We start from the raw sequence: 15,000 nt of genomic DNA on the forward strand, positions 1-15,000 counted from the left end.
ATGTGAAGTGCCTGGTGATTATGTAGAGTAGATGGTGGATTAAGACAGTCAGAGAAGAAACATGCACAAAACACAAATGGCACGGACGTCTTCGCCTGTGACTTGTCTGTCGGCAATTACAAAACATTGCATCATAGTAACATGCCATCTGAAACCCATGAAACAGCTCCCCTTGATTTGAAGCGAAAACTGAAGGGAACTATTTTATTTTTTAATTTACCTTCCCTCTCTCTCCTCAGCACCTTCGCCCATCACCGTGGTGAAGAAAGGCCAAACGGGCAAAAACAGCATCGCCTTGTCCTGGCAGGAGCCCGACCGCCCCAACGGCATCATCCTAGAATACGAGATCAAGTACTTTGAAAAGGTAAATTACCATCGCAAACCTCACCAGGGCTCAATGTCACTCGATGTTTTAAATGAGTTGTTGTAACCGCAGCAACTTGAATACTGTTTCGCCTTCCCAATGATGAAGTGAAATGATTAATGTTTGCATGGCTATTGAGTGTAATGGCGAGACCGGAGGTGTAAACCAAAAGCAATTGAGCAGTTATCTCCTGTTTCAAGCAGGTGACACATCATTACCTGAACAATAGAAGCCGCGAAACTGATTGATGGCTTTGGCGTCACCTTTTTTACTGCACTTGTCAGGATCGCGGCACGCACGCCTCAAGTGGGCCTTGGTTTTAAACCGCCCTTGAATTGACACCACAATCCCAGATCTTCCCAGAGCAAAAAAAATCCCCCTTTCTCTGCCCCTTGCGTAGGTGACTTGGCAAGGGTACAGGCGTTATGCGCAGGCAGGCGGGCGGCTGGGAGATTTAGCTCCCGAGTCCCCTCAGGCTGTGGCGTTGGCAGACGAGAGCAGCAGAGGCAGCGGCAGCGGCAGCGGCAGAGGAGGAGGCAGGAGAAGCTCACAAAAGCTTGAAACCAAAACCTGCACTGATCCCTTCCTCTGATTGCCTGTCAGCGTCAGCGCACGGCTTTAGGGAGGACAGGGGGGGATTGTGGGGGGCATTTGAAGGCTTCAGCGAGGACGGGGGGTTTTGTGCGGGTGTGTATTGTGCGTGTGTGTGTGTGTGTGTGTGGGGTGGGCGTATTTCAAAATGGGGTGGAAGGGGATCAGGCTGGAATAGAGGAGCTCAGCTATATGACATCAGAGCATGTATGTCCATGGTCTGGGAAGCACTGATATGAGGATGCTTTAGGAGCAGCACCGGTGGAAGAGAGAGGGAGAGAGAGAGAGAGAGGGAGACAGATAGAGAGGGGGGGAGAAAGAGAGAGGGAGAAAGATAGAGAGGGAGAAAGAGAGAGGGATAGAGAGAGAGAGATGGAGAAAGAAAGATAGAGAGAAAGGGAAAAAGAGAGAGAAAAAAGAGAGGGAGAGAGAGGGGGGCAGGAGAGAGAGAGAAACAGAGAGCGCAGGAGGTACAGAAAAGAGAGAGGAGGAATAGTAGAAATAAAGAAAGAAATAGAGAAGGAAAGAAAAAGACAGAAGCAACCCCCACCACCACCACCACCCCTCTTCTGTGGCCTGGACTAATGGACGGGGGCCCATTTAACGTGGTGCTTAAGACCCACGACAGGCAGACACAGGAAAGTGATACGACCCTGTGGCCCATAACCTCAGGGGGAGACAGACAGACAGACAGACACATTTTCTTTTCCATTAGTTTTTATGGCTGTGGTTTTCCTTCTTCCTTACTGCCGTCACAGGATCAGGAGACCAGCTACACCATCATCAAGTCGAAGGAGACGGCCATCGTGACGGACGGCCTGAAGCCCTCGTCTGCGTACATCTTCCAGATCCGAGCTCGGACCTCCGCGGGGTACGGCGGCTTCAGCCGGCGCTTCGAGTTCGACACCAGCCCTTACCGTAAGCACAGACTCTCTGGGCGCAGCCGTTCCCCCTCGGCCCGCTCTCCAGATCTCTCCAAATGTCCCTAAAACTCTCCAGTTCCCCTTGACCATGCGCAAGACAAATCAACCCACATGGCAAAGCCCATGCACAAGATTAGCTCTCATTGTTAGCGCTGATTAGTGAGCACTCCACCCTCCGCTACCCTCCCCATAAGAATAACATCAACAGAAAAATAAAGCCTAATTGTGCCTTTTGTTTGGGTGCATTCTGTTCCCACACGACAGCTGCTAACAATGCAAAGAAATTATTTCTGCGAGAGGCAAGTGGCCAAGGAATTGTGGGGGTTGATTTGGCGCGCGTGTATGTGTGTGTGTACTGTATGTGTGTGTTTGTGTGTACATATGTGTGTATGAATGCATGTCTGTCTGTCTGTGTGTGTGTGTGTGTGTGTGTGTGTGTGTGTGCATGTGTGCGTGTGTGTGCGTGCGTGTGTGTGTGTGTTTGTGTGTGTCTGGAGCTGTAGTGTGATATGTTTTGGCAGCAGTGGGGCCAAGTAGATGAGTGACAGGGACGTCCCCGTGAACCAGCACACACACTCACACCCACACACGCACACACACACGTCTGGTCCTCATTGCTGACGGCCTCTTCCTGCTTTTGTCCCAGCAGTAGCGGCGTCCAGTGAGCAGGGCCAGGTCCCCATCATCGCCGTGGCCGTGACCGTCGGAATCATCCTGCTCGCACTGGTCACCGGCTTCCTCCTCAGCGGACGGTAAGCCCAACATGTGTACACCATCCACACGCTGTCACCGCCATACAGACACACACACACACACACACACACCGTCACCACCATACACACACACACACACACACACACTGTCATCGCCACACACAAACACACACACTGTCATCGCCACACACACACACACACACACTCACACACACACACACACACACACACACACTCACTGTCACCACCATACACAAACACACACACACACACACTGTCACTGACACACACACCCCTGGCTTCACACAGCCCACACACACGACATTTTGCAGTAAACAGGAACCAAAAACACCCCCCGGGGCCCGGGCAGACATCTCTCAGAGTCCCATGACCTGTCTCTAAAGCACCATAGGGGTCACAGGGGTCGCAGGGGTCATGTGTAGGACACAGGGTGGAACTCTGATGGTGTGTGGCTACAGTAAGAGTTCCATGTGATGATGGCAAGATGTATTAAGAGTTCCATGTGATGATAATAGATGTATTACAGTGTTTCCCACAGAATTGAATTCTATTTGTGGTGGCAGGTTTGCAGAATTAGCTTGAACAGTTTTTAACAAATTAGCACAACGTGGTAGATTGAACTAGATTTAAGCACAATTTTTAGTACAACCTGGAAAATCATTGTGTGGTGGTCAATGTTGATATTGTGGTGGGCCGCCACAAATAAGTCGATGTATGGGAAACACTGTATTAAGAGTTCCATGTGATGATGAATCCGTAGATGTATTTAGAGTTCCATGTGATGATTGGCAAGATGGGTTAAGAGATCAGAGTGTGTTGCATCTTTAAGATGGGCCCATCCCCAGAGAGCATTTGTTTGTGTTTGTTTTTGTTGTTGTAATTAACGTTACTGTTCCTCCTTTAGTAGTTTCCCAATGGAAAGGGGACATAAAATGTTGTGAATCACATTTTCTATTTGATCATTTTGTTAGCCAGGCCAGATATAATATAGTGGTGCTTCAGAGCGTGATTCGAGATGTGTTCATTCTCCTTTGTGGCGGTGGGGGCAAACCCATAACCGCGTGCTTTGTACTTATTAGATTCAGTGATTCTGTGGGAAGCGCTGCTCCGGCCTCTTAATGTAAACAGTCTTTTGGGGAGATTTTCTCTCGCGATCGTGTTTTACAATGGCTGCACAGGAAACTGACCCAGCAACAATATCCTGCTCGCACACATGGCGTCCTACTTTGCATGGCAGACAGAGCGTCTTAAAACAGACACATCGGCATCGGCCACGTCGTGGCATTGTCTCCGCACCGGTGAGGGAAACAAATGGAGAAGCACTTTATCTGCCGGTAATAAAACGCTGTTGGAATATCGCAAAGTGCAATTTCAGGAGTCTGGCAGCTGTCCATCAATTTTTCACTAGCCACCACCCCTTTTTCATTTCAAAGCCCTCGGCCTTTAATAAAACCACTCTCATGAGGCCCTGATAACATCACCTCGCTGCTACAGAGATACAGATGAGACAGCCTCGAATGTGTTGCATTTATGCTTGGCAGGAAATGACATTTGCATTTAACGTTTTGGCACGTTTAGTCAACGGAGCGTTCTATCGCGAGTCAGAGCTCAGTAAATGTCAAAGGCAAGCACCCAGAAAGTGAGAGAAAGACAAGCACCCAGAAAGTGAGAGAAAGACAAGCACCCAGAAAGCGCCAGCGTTGGGGCGACAGCGGCGTCTTTTGTCTCCAGAGGAAGGGCTGCCAGCGGGCAGAATCTGGTAGTGGGCAAATGAAGCTTTGGTGAACCACTAAACCACAGCAGTGTGAAGCTAGCGACACTAATGAAAAAATCCAATATGGCTGCCACATGTAGATTTTTCAACATAAAAGTCCTTACCCAAACCAGTATATGTAACCAAAAATATTGGTTTGCTAAGGACTTTTATGTTGAAAAATGTATGTGTGGCGGCCATCTTTTTGCTTTTCAGCTAGTGTCGCTAGGTTCACACTGCTGTAGTTCAGTGGTTCACCAAAGCTTAATTTGCCCATCACTAGAATCTGGAGCACAGAGGGGGTCTGCGGCCTCTGGCTCTTGCCTCGTGCCTGACCGTTTGATCGGACGGACTCCTGTGGCTCTCCTCTCCCTCCTCCTTCTCGTCTCGCTCTCCTCCTCTGTCCTTGAACTTGAGCGCCACCTTTAATTCTCTCCTGTCGCCCTGTCCAGCCACCCGTAGATCTACGGCTCAGTGCTGGACGACACCAGAGCACCGCTGACCAGCCTTCACACAGCCCAGCCTGAGGCCCGCGCTGCTGTTTCACATGTGCCTCCCCTCCCTCCCCCGCCACCCACCCGCCCACCCCCCTCCCCGAAGGACACCGGCATCTGAAACAAATCGCTGAAGGCGCATTAGTTTATGGGCTGTCAGTTATCTCGCTGCCTTGACTCCTCTCTAACCTTCGGCAGGCACCTGGCCCCCCTCATTTTTAAAACAGTAGGTGTGCAGTGGAATCTGTCAGGGATGGCCACGCAAGGCGCTGACCACCCCCCCTCACACACACACACACACAGACACACATATATGCACACACACACACAGACACGCGTTCAGACACACACACACAGACACACATACGCACACACACATCTCGCTTGCGCTTATCGCTGGGTAGAAATAAATGGTAAGTGTCCCATTTGGAGGATGCGAGGGCAAGACCCCCCCCCCACACACACACACACACACACACACACCATGGCCTCGTCGCTCTCCCCTCTCTCTGGCCTCTCAAATGAGATGTAAATGATGCATGGCGAAGGGTCAGGGTCACTTCCATCTGCCACAGCCCTGAGGTCCCCCTCGCAGTCGTTTAAAAACCACATCAGCCCACCCCACACCACACCACCCAGCCCCATCTCTATGAGGCCATCTCAATTCACCGAATTACAATTTCATTGATGTCCTGCAAAAGGCCGGCACAGCTAAAGGCCTGAACTCGTTGCAGCTATTGGAGGGACGCTCAGTAAGGCCCTCACAACAACACAGTGGCTTGATTTGATTTTGCGGGGGAGGGGACTTCTGTGGCGTCTGGCCATCCACAGTGAGACACATGTGGTGTGTGTGTGTGTGTGTGTGTGTGTGTGTGTGTGTGTGTGTGTGTGTGTGTGTGTGTGTGTGTGTGTGGCGAGGGAGAGGGGCACTTCTACCACAGGAGGACAATGCAGATGTTTACTGCTGTGGCCTCTGGTCCTCCACAGTGTGTCTCTGTGGCAGACGTGTGTGTGTGTGTGTGTGTGTGTGTGTGTGTGTGTGTGTGTGTCTGTGTGCGTGGTTGGGGGGGGGGGGGGGGTTGCAGACGTCTGCTCCGGGTGCTCTGCCATCATTTCTGGTGACGGCCAGACGGGAACGAAGCGTCTCTTTGGGCAGTGGAGCAGAACGTCCAGACGCATTATGCACAGAGGGCAAACAGCTGGGGGTTCAGTGTGTCCTCTCCTCTCCGCACTGCAGTGAGCGCCCGGTCAATATTTGCACGTTTTGTTTGACGTTTTGTTTGCCGTTAGTTGTCCGACCGTTTGTGGAGCAAGCCGCACGAGATGCAACAGGGAGTGTGTGTTTTTGTGTGGGGGGGTGGTTATTCATGTCATGGATAAGCTGATAGGGGATGCTGTGTGTGTGTGTGTGTGTGTGATTGTGGTATAGTGTGTGAGTTGGGGGGCCAAATTAAAAGCCCCTCGAAGTGGAACACAGGAAGTTACTGAAAGTTACCGGAACACAGGAAGGAAGTTACTGTGTCTGTGTGTGTGTGTGTGAGCAGTGTCGTCTGACTCACGGACTCCAGTGAACCGAATGCTGAGCTGAGCTCTCCCCTGGGGGACACACGACCGCAGCTGAATCCTGCTGGATTAGGGCTGTGTGTGTGTGTGTGTGTGTGTGTGTGTGTGTGTGTGTGTGTGTGTGTGTGTGTACTGGATTAGGATCGAGCGCCCTCTGATAGGACCTGGCCTGACGGCCCAAAATACACGCAGGAGAACAATCATTGCCCCACCCACCCCCACTTCACCCCTTCAACCAGGAAGCCCCCAGTTTTCATCCAAACAGAAATAATCTGCTGAGAGATGCACCAGCATTCATACACACACACACACACACACACACACACACACACACACACACACACACACACACACACACACACACACACACAGACACACACACATACACACCAAGACACACACACACTCACTCTCACACACACACATCGACACACACACACACACACACACACACACACTCACACACTCACACACACACGCCCCGGAAACAGGGGGGAAGAGAAAAGTCACATGGGCCAGGCAGTGTGGACGGAAGATCAACAGAGTCATGTTACAATTGTGCGAGTATTAGCACTCTGTCATAATATTGACGGGGGCCGCAGCAATGAGGCAGACGAGTGCTCAGAGTAGCTTCAGGATGTTTATTTTACGCCCCTCAACATAACCCCCTTTTTCTCTTTCTCTCTCTCTCTCTCTCTCTCTTCAAATCAAATCAAATGGTGCTTTATTGGCATGAACGAGTAGTCATTGTTGCCAAAGCTACAAGTTTAACATGTTAATAATCAACTTTACATTAGTATTGGTATAGAGATAAGGAACAAATATAATAATAATAATAATAATAATAATAATAATTATAATAATAATAAATTGATAAATGGTATGGTATTAAAAGGACAGTAATAGCTTCAGCAATATTGCTATACTGTAGAAAAACAAAACAAAAAAAAACGTATTATTGTAAACACATATTATATGCCTACACTTGCAGATACATCTTAAGGTAAATAGCAATACCAAATATTTTAGTTGGTGGATTGAATTTATAAAGCTGTTTTTTAATTAAGAAATTTGTCCTTTGTGCTTTGTCAGCCAGGTTTTAAGGGAAGGGAAATAATAATACAGAAAATATTATTAATAAAATAATAACAATAATAAAATAAAATTGACATAAAACAGGTACAATTTGACATAGGAAGGTTTGTGATTACAGATTTGAATTGATTATAGGAAAGTAGAGAGTTCATTTTTATGTTACATTGGAGATTATTCCAGGAAATAGGGGCACCATAACAAAAGGCCGACTTTCCCAACTCAGTGTGGATACGAGGAACCTTAAGCATCAAACATCTGCAAAGAGAAGGCATTTTATATTTGTGCTCAAGTACAATTCCAGGAGACTATATTTGTGTCAAGTACAAGTCCAGGAGATGTTGATTTGTTGATTGCTACAGCTAGCTCATTGATGAAAATATTAAAGAGTATTGGACTTAAGCTGCAACCTTGCCTAACTCCTTTACCCTGCTTAAAGAACTTTGTTCTGGTGTTATTAATTTTATTACAACATGTATTTTCTTGGTATATGTATTTTATTATAGAGTAGACATTGCCTTATATACCACTCTCAATAATTTTTAGTAGCATGCTCTCGTGAATGCTACTGAATCAAAGGCCTTTTTAAAATCAACAAAGCATGCATAGATCTTTCCTTTATTTGTTTTTTATACATACTGTTCAGTAAGTGAGTGGAGGGTATAGATGTCGGTGGTTCTAAATTCAGGAAGGCCTATCTGACTTTTGCATAAAATGTTCTTATTATCCAAGAAGGTAAGTATTCTTGTTTCCAGTATACTACAGAAAATGTTACCAAGAATACTCATGACACAGATCCAACGATAGTTATTTGAGTTCATTTTATCACCATTTTTGCATACTGGGGTTATCAATCCCAATTTTTAACACCAATCAAACACCAATTTTTAGGCATAACATGCCATTCTGTGCTTGTGTTGGTCGTACATCCATACCATATTTTTAGGCATAACATGCCATTCTGTGCTTGTGTTGGTCGTACATCCATACCATATTTTTAGGCATAACATGCCATTCTGTGCTTGTGTTGGTAGTCGTACATTCATACCATATTTTTAGGCATAACATGCCATTCTGTGCTTGTGTTGGTAGTCCTACATCCATACCATATCTGTAGGTGCCCACTGTCAGTGCATCCGCCCTTGGGTGCTCTCTCCCAAGTGCCCTCGGGCCACTCTGAGTGCTCCATCCACACACACACACACACACTCACACACACACACTGAGTCTGTTGAATTAGCCACACTGTCCTGAGACAGCGTGGCTACCGGCTCTGGACTGACCGTGCCATTGTAAGTGTTGTTTTGTGAGAGGAGGCTGTTGACAGCAACACACAGACTGATGTGAAAGTGATGTATATCTCACTCTTTCTCTCTCTCTCTCTCTCTCTCTCTATGTCTTGTGTGTGTGTGTGTGTGTGTGTGTGTGTGTGTGTGTGTGTTGTGTTATTTCTATCCCAGACGTTGTGGCTACAGCAAGGCTAAACAGGACCCTGAGGAGGAGAAAATGCACTTCCACAATGGCCACAGTAAGTCACCACACACACACACACGCACGCACGCACACACACACACACACACACACACACACCACACACACACACACACACACACACACACACACACACACACACACACACACAGTCCTACCGTCTATGTTCCACAAGGGGGTCATGGAGAGTTCAGTACACTTGAACCAACCCCTTATCCTCATCCTCACCATCATGCATCAGTATCTCTCTCTCTCTCTCTCTCTCTCTCTCTCTCTCTCTCTCGTTCTCTCTCTCTCTAGTGTGGGAGAGAGGCTGCACAGACTTTGTTATGACATGCTGCCCTCTCCACAAACACACATTCAAACACACGCTTGCACACACACACACACACACACACACACACACACACACACACACACACACACATACGCACACACACACACACACGCACACACACGCACACACTTGCCCTACAGTACTTCATCTCGGTTCTCTTAGTGTGTATTCACTGGCAGCACACACATCATCTTAGTGAAATGCGTGTGTGCTGCATCAGCCAATCATTGAAAACACTGTACTGATGAGTGGAAATCTGCAATGTTGTCAGGAAGCTATGAGATGTTTTTATTGGTTTAGTGTTGAGTGTTGTAACCCCATATTCCCTAATTGGAAGCTATGAGATGTTTCTATTGGTTTAGTGTTGAGTGTTGTAACCCCATATTCCCTAATTGGTGTAGTGTTGAGTGTTGTAACCCCATATTCCCTAATTAGAAGCTATGTGATGTTTCTATTGGTTTAGTGTTAAGTGTTGTAATCCCATAATCTCTAATTGTTGCAGTGTTGAGCGTTGCAACCCCATAATCCCTAATTGGTGCAGTGTTGAGCGTTGCAACCCCATAATCCCTAATTGGTGTAGTGTTGAGCGTTGCAACCCCATAATCCCTAATTGGTTTAGTGTTGAGCGTTGTAACCCCATAATCCCTAATTGGTGTAGTGTTGAGCGTTGTAACCCCATAATCCCTAATTGGTGTAGTGTTGAGCGTTGTAACCCCATAATCCATAATTGGTGTAGTGTTGAGCGTTGTAACCCCATAATCCCTAATTGGTGTAGTGTTGAGCGTTGTAACCCCATAATCCATAATTGGTGTAGTGTTGAGCGTTGTAACCCCATAATCCATAATTGGTGTAGTGTTGAGCGTTGTAACCCCATAATCCCTAATTGGAAATGTGTAATTTGGAGTATGAATATGAATGGAGAGGAAGTGAAATGAAAGTGTGAAATGTCTTTGAGCCACTCTCGTCTCGTCTCTATCTTGTCTCGTCTCTATCTTGTCTCGTCTCGCTACCAGCTTTTCAGCCACTGCTCCTTTCCACTCTGTGTGTTTCAGACATAAACACCTTTTTCATGTAGTGTTGCGTAACTCTCCTCTAAGGAAAAACTGTGAAGTGACCCCTCAGAAAATCTCTTTTCATCCCCTCCCCTCCCCTCCTCCTCTCTCTCTCTCTCCCTCACTCTCTCTCTTTCTCTGCTCCCTCTCTCCTCACAGTCAAGTTCCCCGGGGTGCGCACATACATCGATCCTCACACCTACGAGGACCCCAACCAGGCCGTCCACGAGTTTGCCAAAGAGATTGATGTATCATGCATCACCATCGAGAGAGTGATCGGTGCCGGTGAGTGAATTATGTTAATGCTGTAGTGGACTGGGAGGTGGGGGGGGGGGGGCGTCTGTGGTGGCCTACTCGACTCCTCATTTGGCGCCACACCACTCCACACGGCGTGTGTGTGTGTGTGTGACTCATACCGAGGGTCTTTATGAGGACAAACACCGTCCGTCTGTGGTGTCTGTGGTATTAGTGTATCTGAGTGCTGTGTGCCACTTTGCTTGTAAGTGTTGTGTTGTGCTTGCTTGTATGGTGTGTATGGTGTGGTTGTGTGGGTTCAGTGTGTGTGTGTGTGTGTGTGTGTGTGTGTGTGTGTGCATATATGGTGTGGCTGTGTGGTGGGTGCGGTGTGTGTGTGTATGTGGTGCTTGTATGGTGTGTGTGTGGTGCGGTGTGTGTGGTGCTTGTATGGTGTGTGTGTGTGTGTGTGTGTGTGGTGCTTGTATGGTGTGTGTGTGTGGTGCGGTGTGTGTGGTGCTTGTATGGTGTGTGTGTGTGTGTGGTGGATGCGGTGTGTGTGTGTGTGGTGCTTGTATGGTGTGTGTGTGTGTGGTGGATGCGGTGTGTGTGGTGCTTGTATGGTGTGTGTGTGTGTGTGTGGTGGGTGCGTTGTGTGTGTGTGTGGTGCTTGTGTGGTGTGTGTGTGTGTGGTGGATGCGGTGTGTGTGTGTGTGGTGCTTGTATGGTGTGTGTGTGTGTGTGGTGGATGCGGTGTGTGTGTGTGTGGTGCTTGTATGGTGTGTGTGTGTGTGTGGTGGGTGCGGTGTGTGTGTGTGTGGTGCTTGTATGGTGTGTGTGTGTGTGTGGTGGGTGCGGTGTGTGTGTGTGTGGTGCTTGTATGGTGTGTGTGTGTGTGTGGTGGATGCGGTGTGTGTGTGTGTGGTGCTTGTATGGTGTGTGTGTGTGTGTGTGGTGGGTGCGGTGTGTGTGTGTGTGGTGCTTGTATGGTGTGTGTGTGTGTGTGGTGGATGCGGTGTGTGTGTGTGTGGTGCTTGTATGGTGTGTGTGTGTGTGTGGTGGGTGCGGTGTGTGTGTGTGTGGTGCTTGTATGGTGTGTGTGTGTGTGTGGTGGATGCGGTGTGTGTGTGTGTGGTGCTTGTATGGTGTGTGTGTGTGTGTGTGGTGGGTGCGGTGTGTGTGTGTGTGTGGTGCTTGTATGGTGTGTGTGTGTGTGTGTGGTGGGTGCGGTGTGCAAGCAGAGCAAAAGAGGGATGCTGGTGTGTCACTCACTCTCCCCCCCCCTCTCTCTCCCCCCCTCACACTCTCCCCCCCCTCCCTCTCTCTCTCTCTCTCTCTCTCTCTCTCTCTCTCCCCCTCTCTCTCTCCTTCTATCTCTCTCTCTCTCTCTCTCTCTCTCTCCTCTCTCTCTCTCTCTCCCCCCCCTCTCTCTATCTCTCTCTCTCCTTCTCTGTCCCCTCCTTCCTCTCTCCTTCCCTCTCAGGCTTTTTATAGTCACAGAGGCTGTCTATAACCTCTCTATCCTCCTCTCTCTCTATCCACCTCTATCCTTTTTTCTCTCTCTATCCTCCTCTATCCATCTCTCGCTTATTCTAATTCTCTCTGTTTCTCCCTCTGAGTGTGTGTATTTGTGTGTGTGTGTGCACATGAGCACGCATGTGTGTGTGCATGTCTGTCTGTGTGTGTGTGTGTGTGTGTGTGTGTGTGTGTGTGTGTGTGTGTGTGTGTGTGTGTGTGTATTTATGTATTCTCACACCTGTCTGTTCTCCCCCAGGTTAGTTTGGAGAGGTGTGCTGTATGTGTATGTTTGCTGTATGTGTGTGTGTATGTTTGCTGTATGTGTGTGTGTGTGTGTGTGTGTGTGTGTGTGTGTATTTATGTATTCTAACACCTGTCTGTTCTCCCCCAGGTTAGTTTGGAGAGGTGTGCTGTATGTGTATGTTTGCTGTATGTGTGTGTGTATGTTTGCTGTATGTGTGTGTGTGTGTGTGTGTGTGTGTGTGTGTGTGTGTGTGTGTGTGTGCTTATGTATTCTCACACCTGTCTGTTCTCCCCCAGGTGAGTTTGGAGAGGTGTGCTGTTTGTGTATGTTTGTTGTGTGTGTGTGTGTGTGTGTGTGTGTGTGTGTGTGTGTGTGTGTACTTATGTATTCTCACACCTGTCTGTTCTCCCACAGGTGAGTTTAGAGAGGTGTGCTGTTTGTGTATGTTTGTTGTGTGTGTGTGTGTGTGTGTGTGTGTGTGTGTGCGTACTTATGTATTCTCACACCTGTCTGTTCTCCCTCAGGTGAGTTTGGAGAGGTGTGCTGTGGCCCTCTCAGGCTTCCTGGGAAGAGAGAGTTCCCGGTGGCCATTAAGACGCTGAAGGCCGGCTACACTGAGAAGCAGAGGCGGGACTTCCTGGGAGAGGCCAGCATCATGGGGCAGTTCGACCACCCCAACATTATACACCTGGAGGGTGTGGTCACTAAGAGTGAGTGGCCTGTTTCGCCCGTAGTGTGCTCACAGTAGACATACAGTATATCACTGGCGATATGGTCAACCATGGAGATAACGTATATATGCATATGTTATGTCTATATGTTGCAAGTTTAAAGAAAAAAAAATCATTGTTGTATTTCTTTGCATTGTTAGTGCTTATTCGGACTTTTTATTTTTCTATTTAGGTAAACCTGTGATGATCATAACGGAGTACATGGAAAATGGATCTCTTGACACATTCCTGAGGGTAACTTGTTTAATCTATCATCGTTTAGGTCCTGCTCATAGCATAGGTCATCCTAGTTGTGATATAATGTTCTTTGCATTACACTTGAAATAGCTCTTTAAATAGCTCATCATTAACTCTGACTGCAAATGATGTGCAAATCTAGTGTCAGTTCCAGGTCTTAGAGCCACACACACACACACACACACACACACACACACACACACACACACACACACACACACACACACACACACACTGCTCTCAGGCGGGCGGGCAGGCGCCTCGCGCGGTAATTAAATGGCACTCTGTACTTTAAGCCAGAGTTAATTGTGGGCCTTGATTGTGCTGTGATTGGTCAGAAAAATGACGGGCAGTTCACGGTGATCCAGTTGGTGGGGATGCTGCGAGGCATCGCGTCGGGCATGCGCTACCTCTCCGACATGGGCTACGTGCACCGCGACCTGGCCGCACGCAACATCCTGGTCAACAGCAACCTGGTGTGCAAGGTGTCCGACTTCGGCCTGTCGCGCGTGCTGGAGGATGACCCTGAGGCGGCCTACACCACGCGGGTATGTGACTGCACACATGCAAGTGTGTGTCCCTGTGTGTCCCTGTGTGTGTGTGTGTGTTTCAGGTCGGCCCAGGGAGGACTGACCGACAGGCCCGTTGACTGTCCTGGGCCATCTGTTCGACCTGAACCTTCCGTGATTCCTCTCCCATTGCAGCCCCCAACCCCTGTGTGTGTGTGTGTGTCTGTCTGTCTGTTTGTCTGTCTGCCTGTGTCTGTCTGTCTGTCTGTCTTTCTATCTCTAGGTCTGTCTGTCTGTGTCTGCTTGTCTGTCTGTGTGTTTGTCTCTGTCTGTCTATTTGCCTGCCTGTCTGTCTGCCTGTCTCGTCCAGCTGCTGAGCTCACCAACAATCTTCTCTACAGCTGGACAATGGAGTGGATGTATGTGTGTGTGTGTGTGTGTGTGTGTGTGTGTCTGTGTGTGTGTGTGTGTGTGTGTGTGTGTGTGTGTGAGTAGGAGGCGTTGAGATGGCGGTTTTCACACATGTGCTAAATATTGCCTGGCAGTCCCCTCCTCACGAGCTCTGTGGTACAGCAGTAGCTATTAATAGGCTGGAAATGAAGTGCTGGACACATTTCTCCGCCCAAACACCGATAATTAGAGTGTTGGCATTCAGACACATTGGGTTTTTTTTTTTTGCTGCGCTGTGATTATTTACCTCATCATATCCACACTCCTATTTTGAAGTGGCAGCTGTGTGTGCATAAGTGTGTGTGTGTGTGTGTGTGTGTGTTTGGGCCTGTCTGAGCTGTCTGCGTGTCTCACGGAGTAAGATGCCAATACACACCCGCCTCACGCGATGCACTCCGTCAGCATCTGAAAACTCCACTGCAGGACACCAATTAGCAGCCCTTCTAAGCTCTCCCCCGCTTACTCACACACACACACACATACAGACACACACACAAACACACACACATACACACACACACACATACACACACACACAGACGCACATATAGAAACACATACACACACTTGCAAACAATTTCCACACATTCAATCAGAATCCCCTGTGTTCCCTCACCCTTGACTTCTCAGCCTTCCGTTCCATCTGTATGTGTGTGTGTGTGTATGTGTTTTATCACGTCAAA

The 15,000-nt window shown here is 48.3% G+C and overlaps 1 protein-coding gene across 1 annotated transcript in view; it reads left to right on the forward strand.

Annotated features, from left to right (window-relative positions):
• Positions 1-15,000, forward strand: part of epha5 (EPH receptor A5) — a 67,581-nt gene that overhangs the window by 42,817 nt on the left and 9,764 nt on the right. Inside the window, exons 6-13 of the mRNA XM_076283923.1 lie at positions 240-364; positions 1,714-1,873; positions 2,528-2,630; positions 8,975-9,042; positions 10,554-10,679; positions 12,915-13,100; positions 13,294-13,355; positions 13,697-13,906. Of these exons, the coding sequence (XP_076140038.1) occupies positions 240-364; positions 1,714-1,873; positions 2,528-2,630; positions 8,975-9,042; positions 10,554-10,679; positions 12,915-13,100; positions 13,294-13,355; positions 13,697-13,906 (1,040 nt within the window). The remainder of the gene's footprint in view (positions 1-239; positions 365-1,713; positions 1,874-2,527; positions 2,631-8,974; positions 9,043-10,553; positions 10,680-12,914; positions 13,101-13,293; positions 13,356-13,696; positions 13,907-15,000) is intronic.

Source organism: Alosa pseudoharengus, unplaced genomic scaffold (assembly GCF_046254945.1).
Source record: "Alosa pseudoharengus isolate Yale_2024_CS ecotype anadromous, Long Island Sound unplaced genomic scaffold, YU_APseudo_1.1 YU_APseudo_1.1_scf_14, whole genome shotgun sequence".
NCBI classification, from domain to species: Eukaryota; Metazoa; Chordata; class Actinopteri; order Clupeiformes; family Clupeidae; genus Alosa; species Alosa pseudoharengus.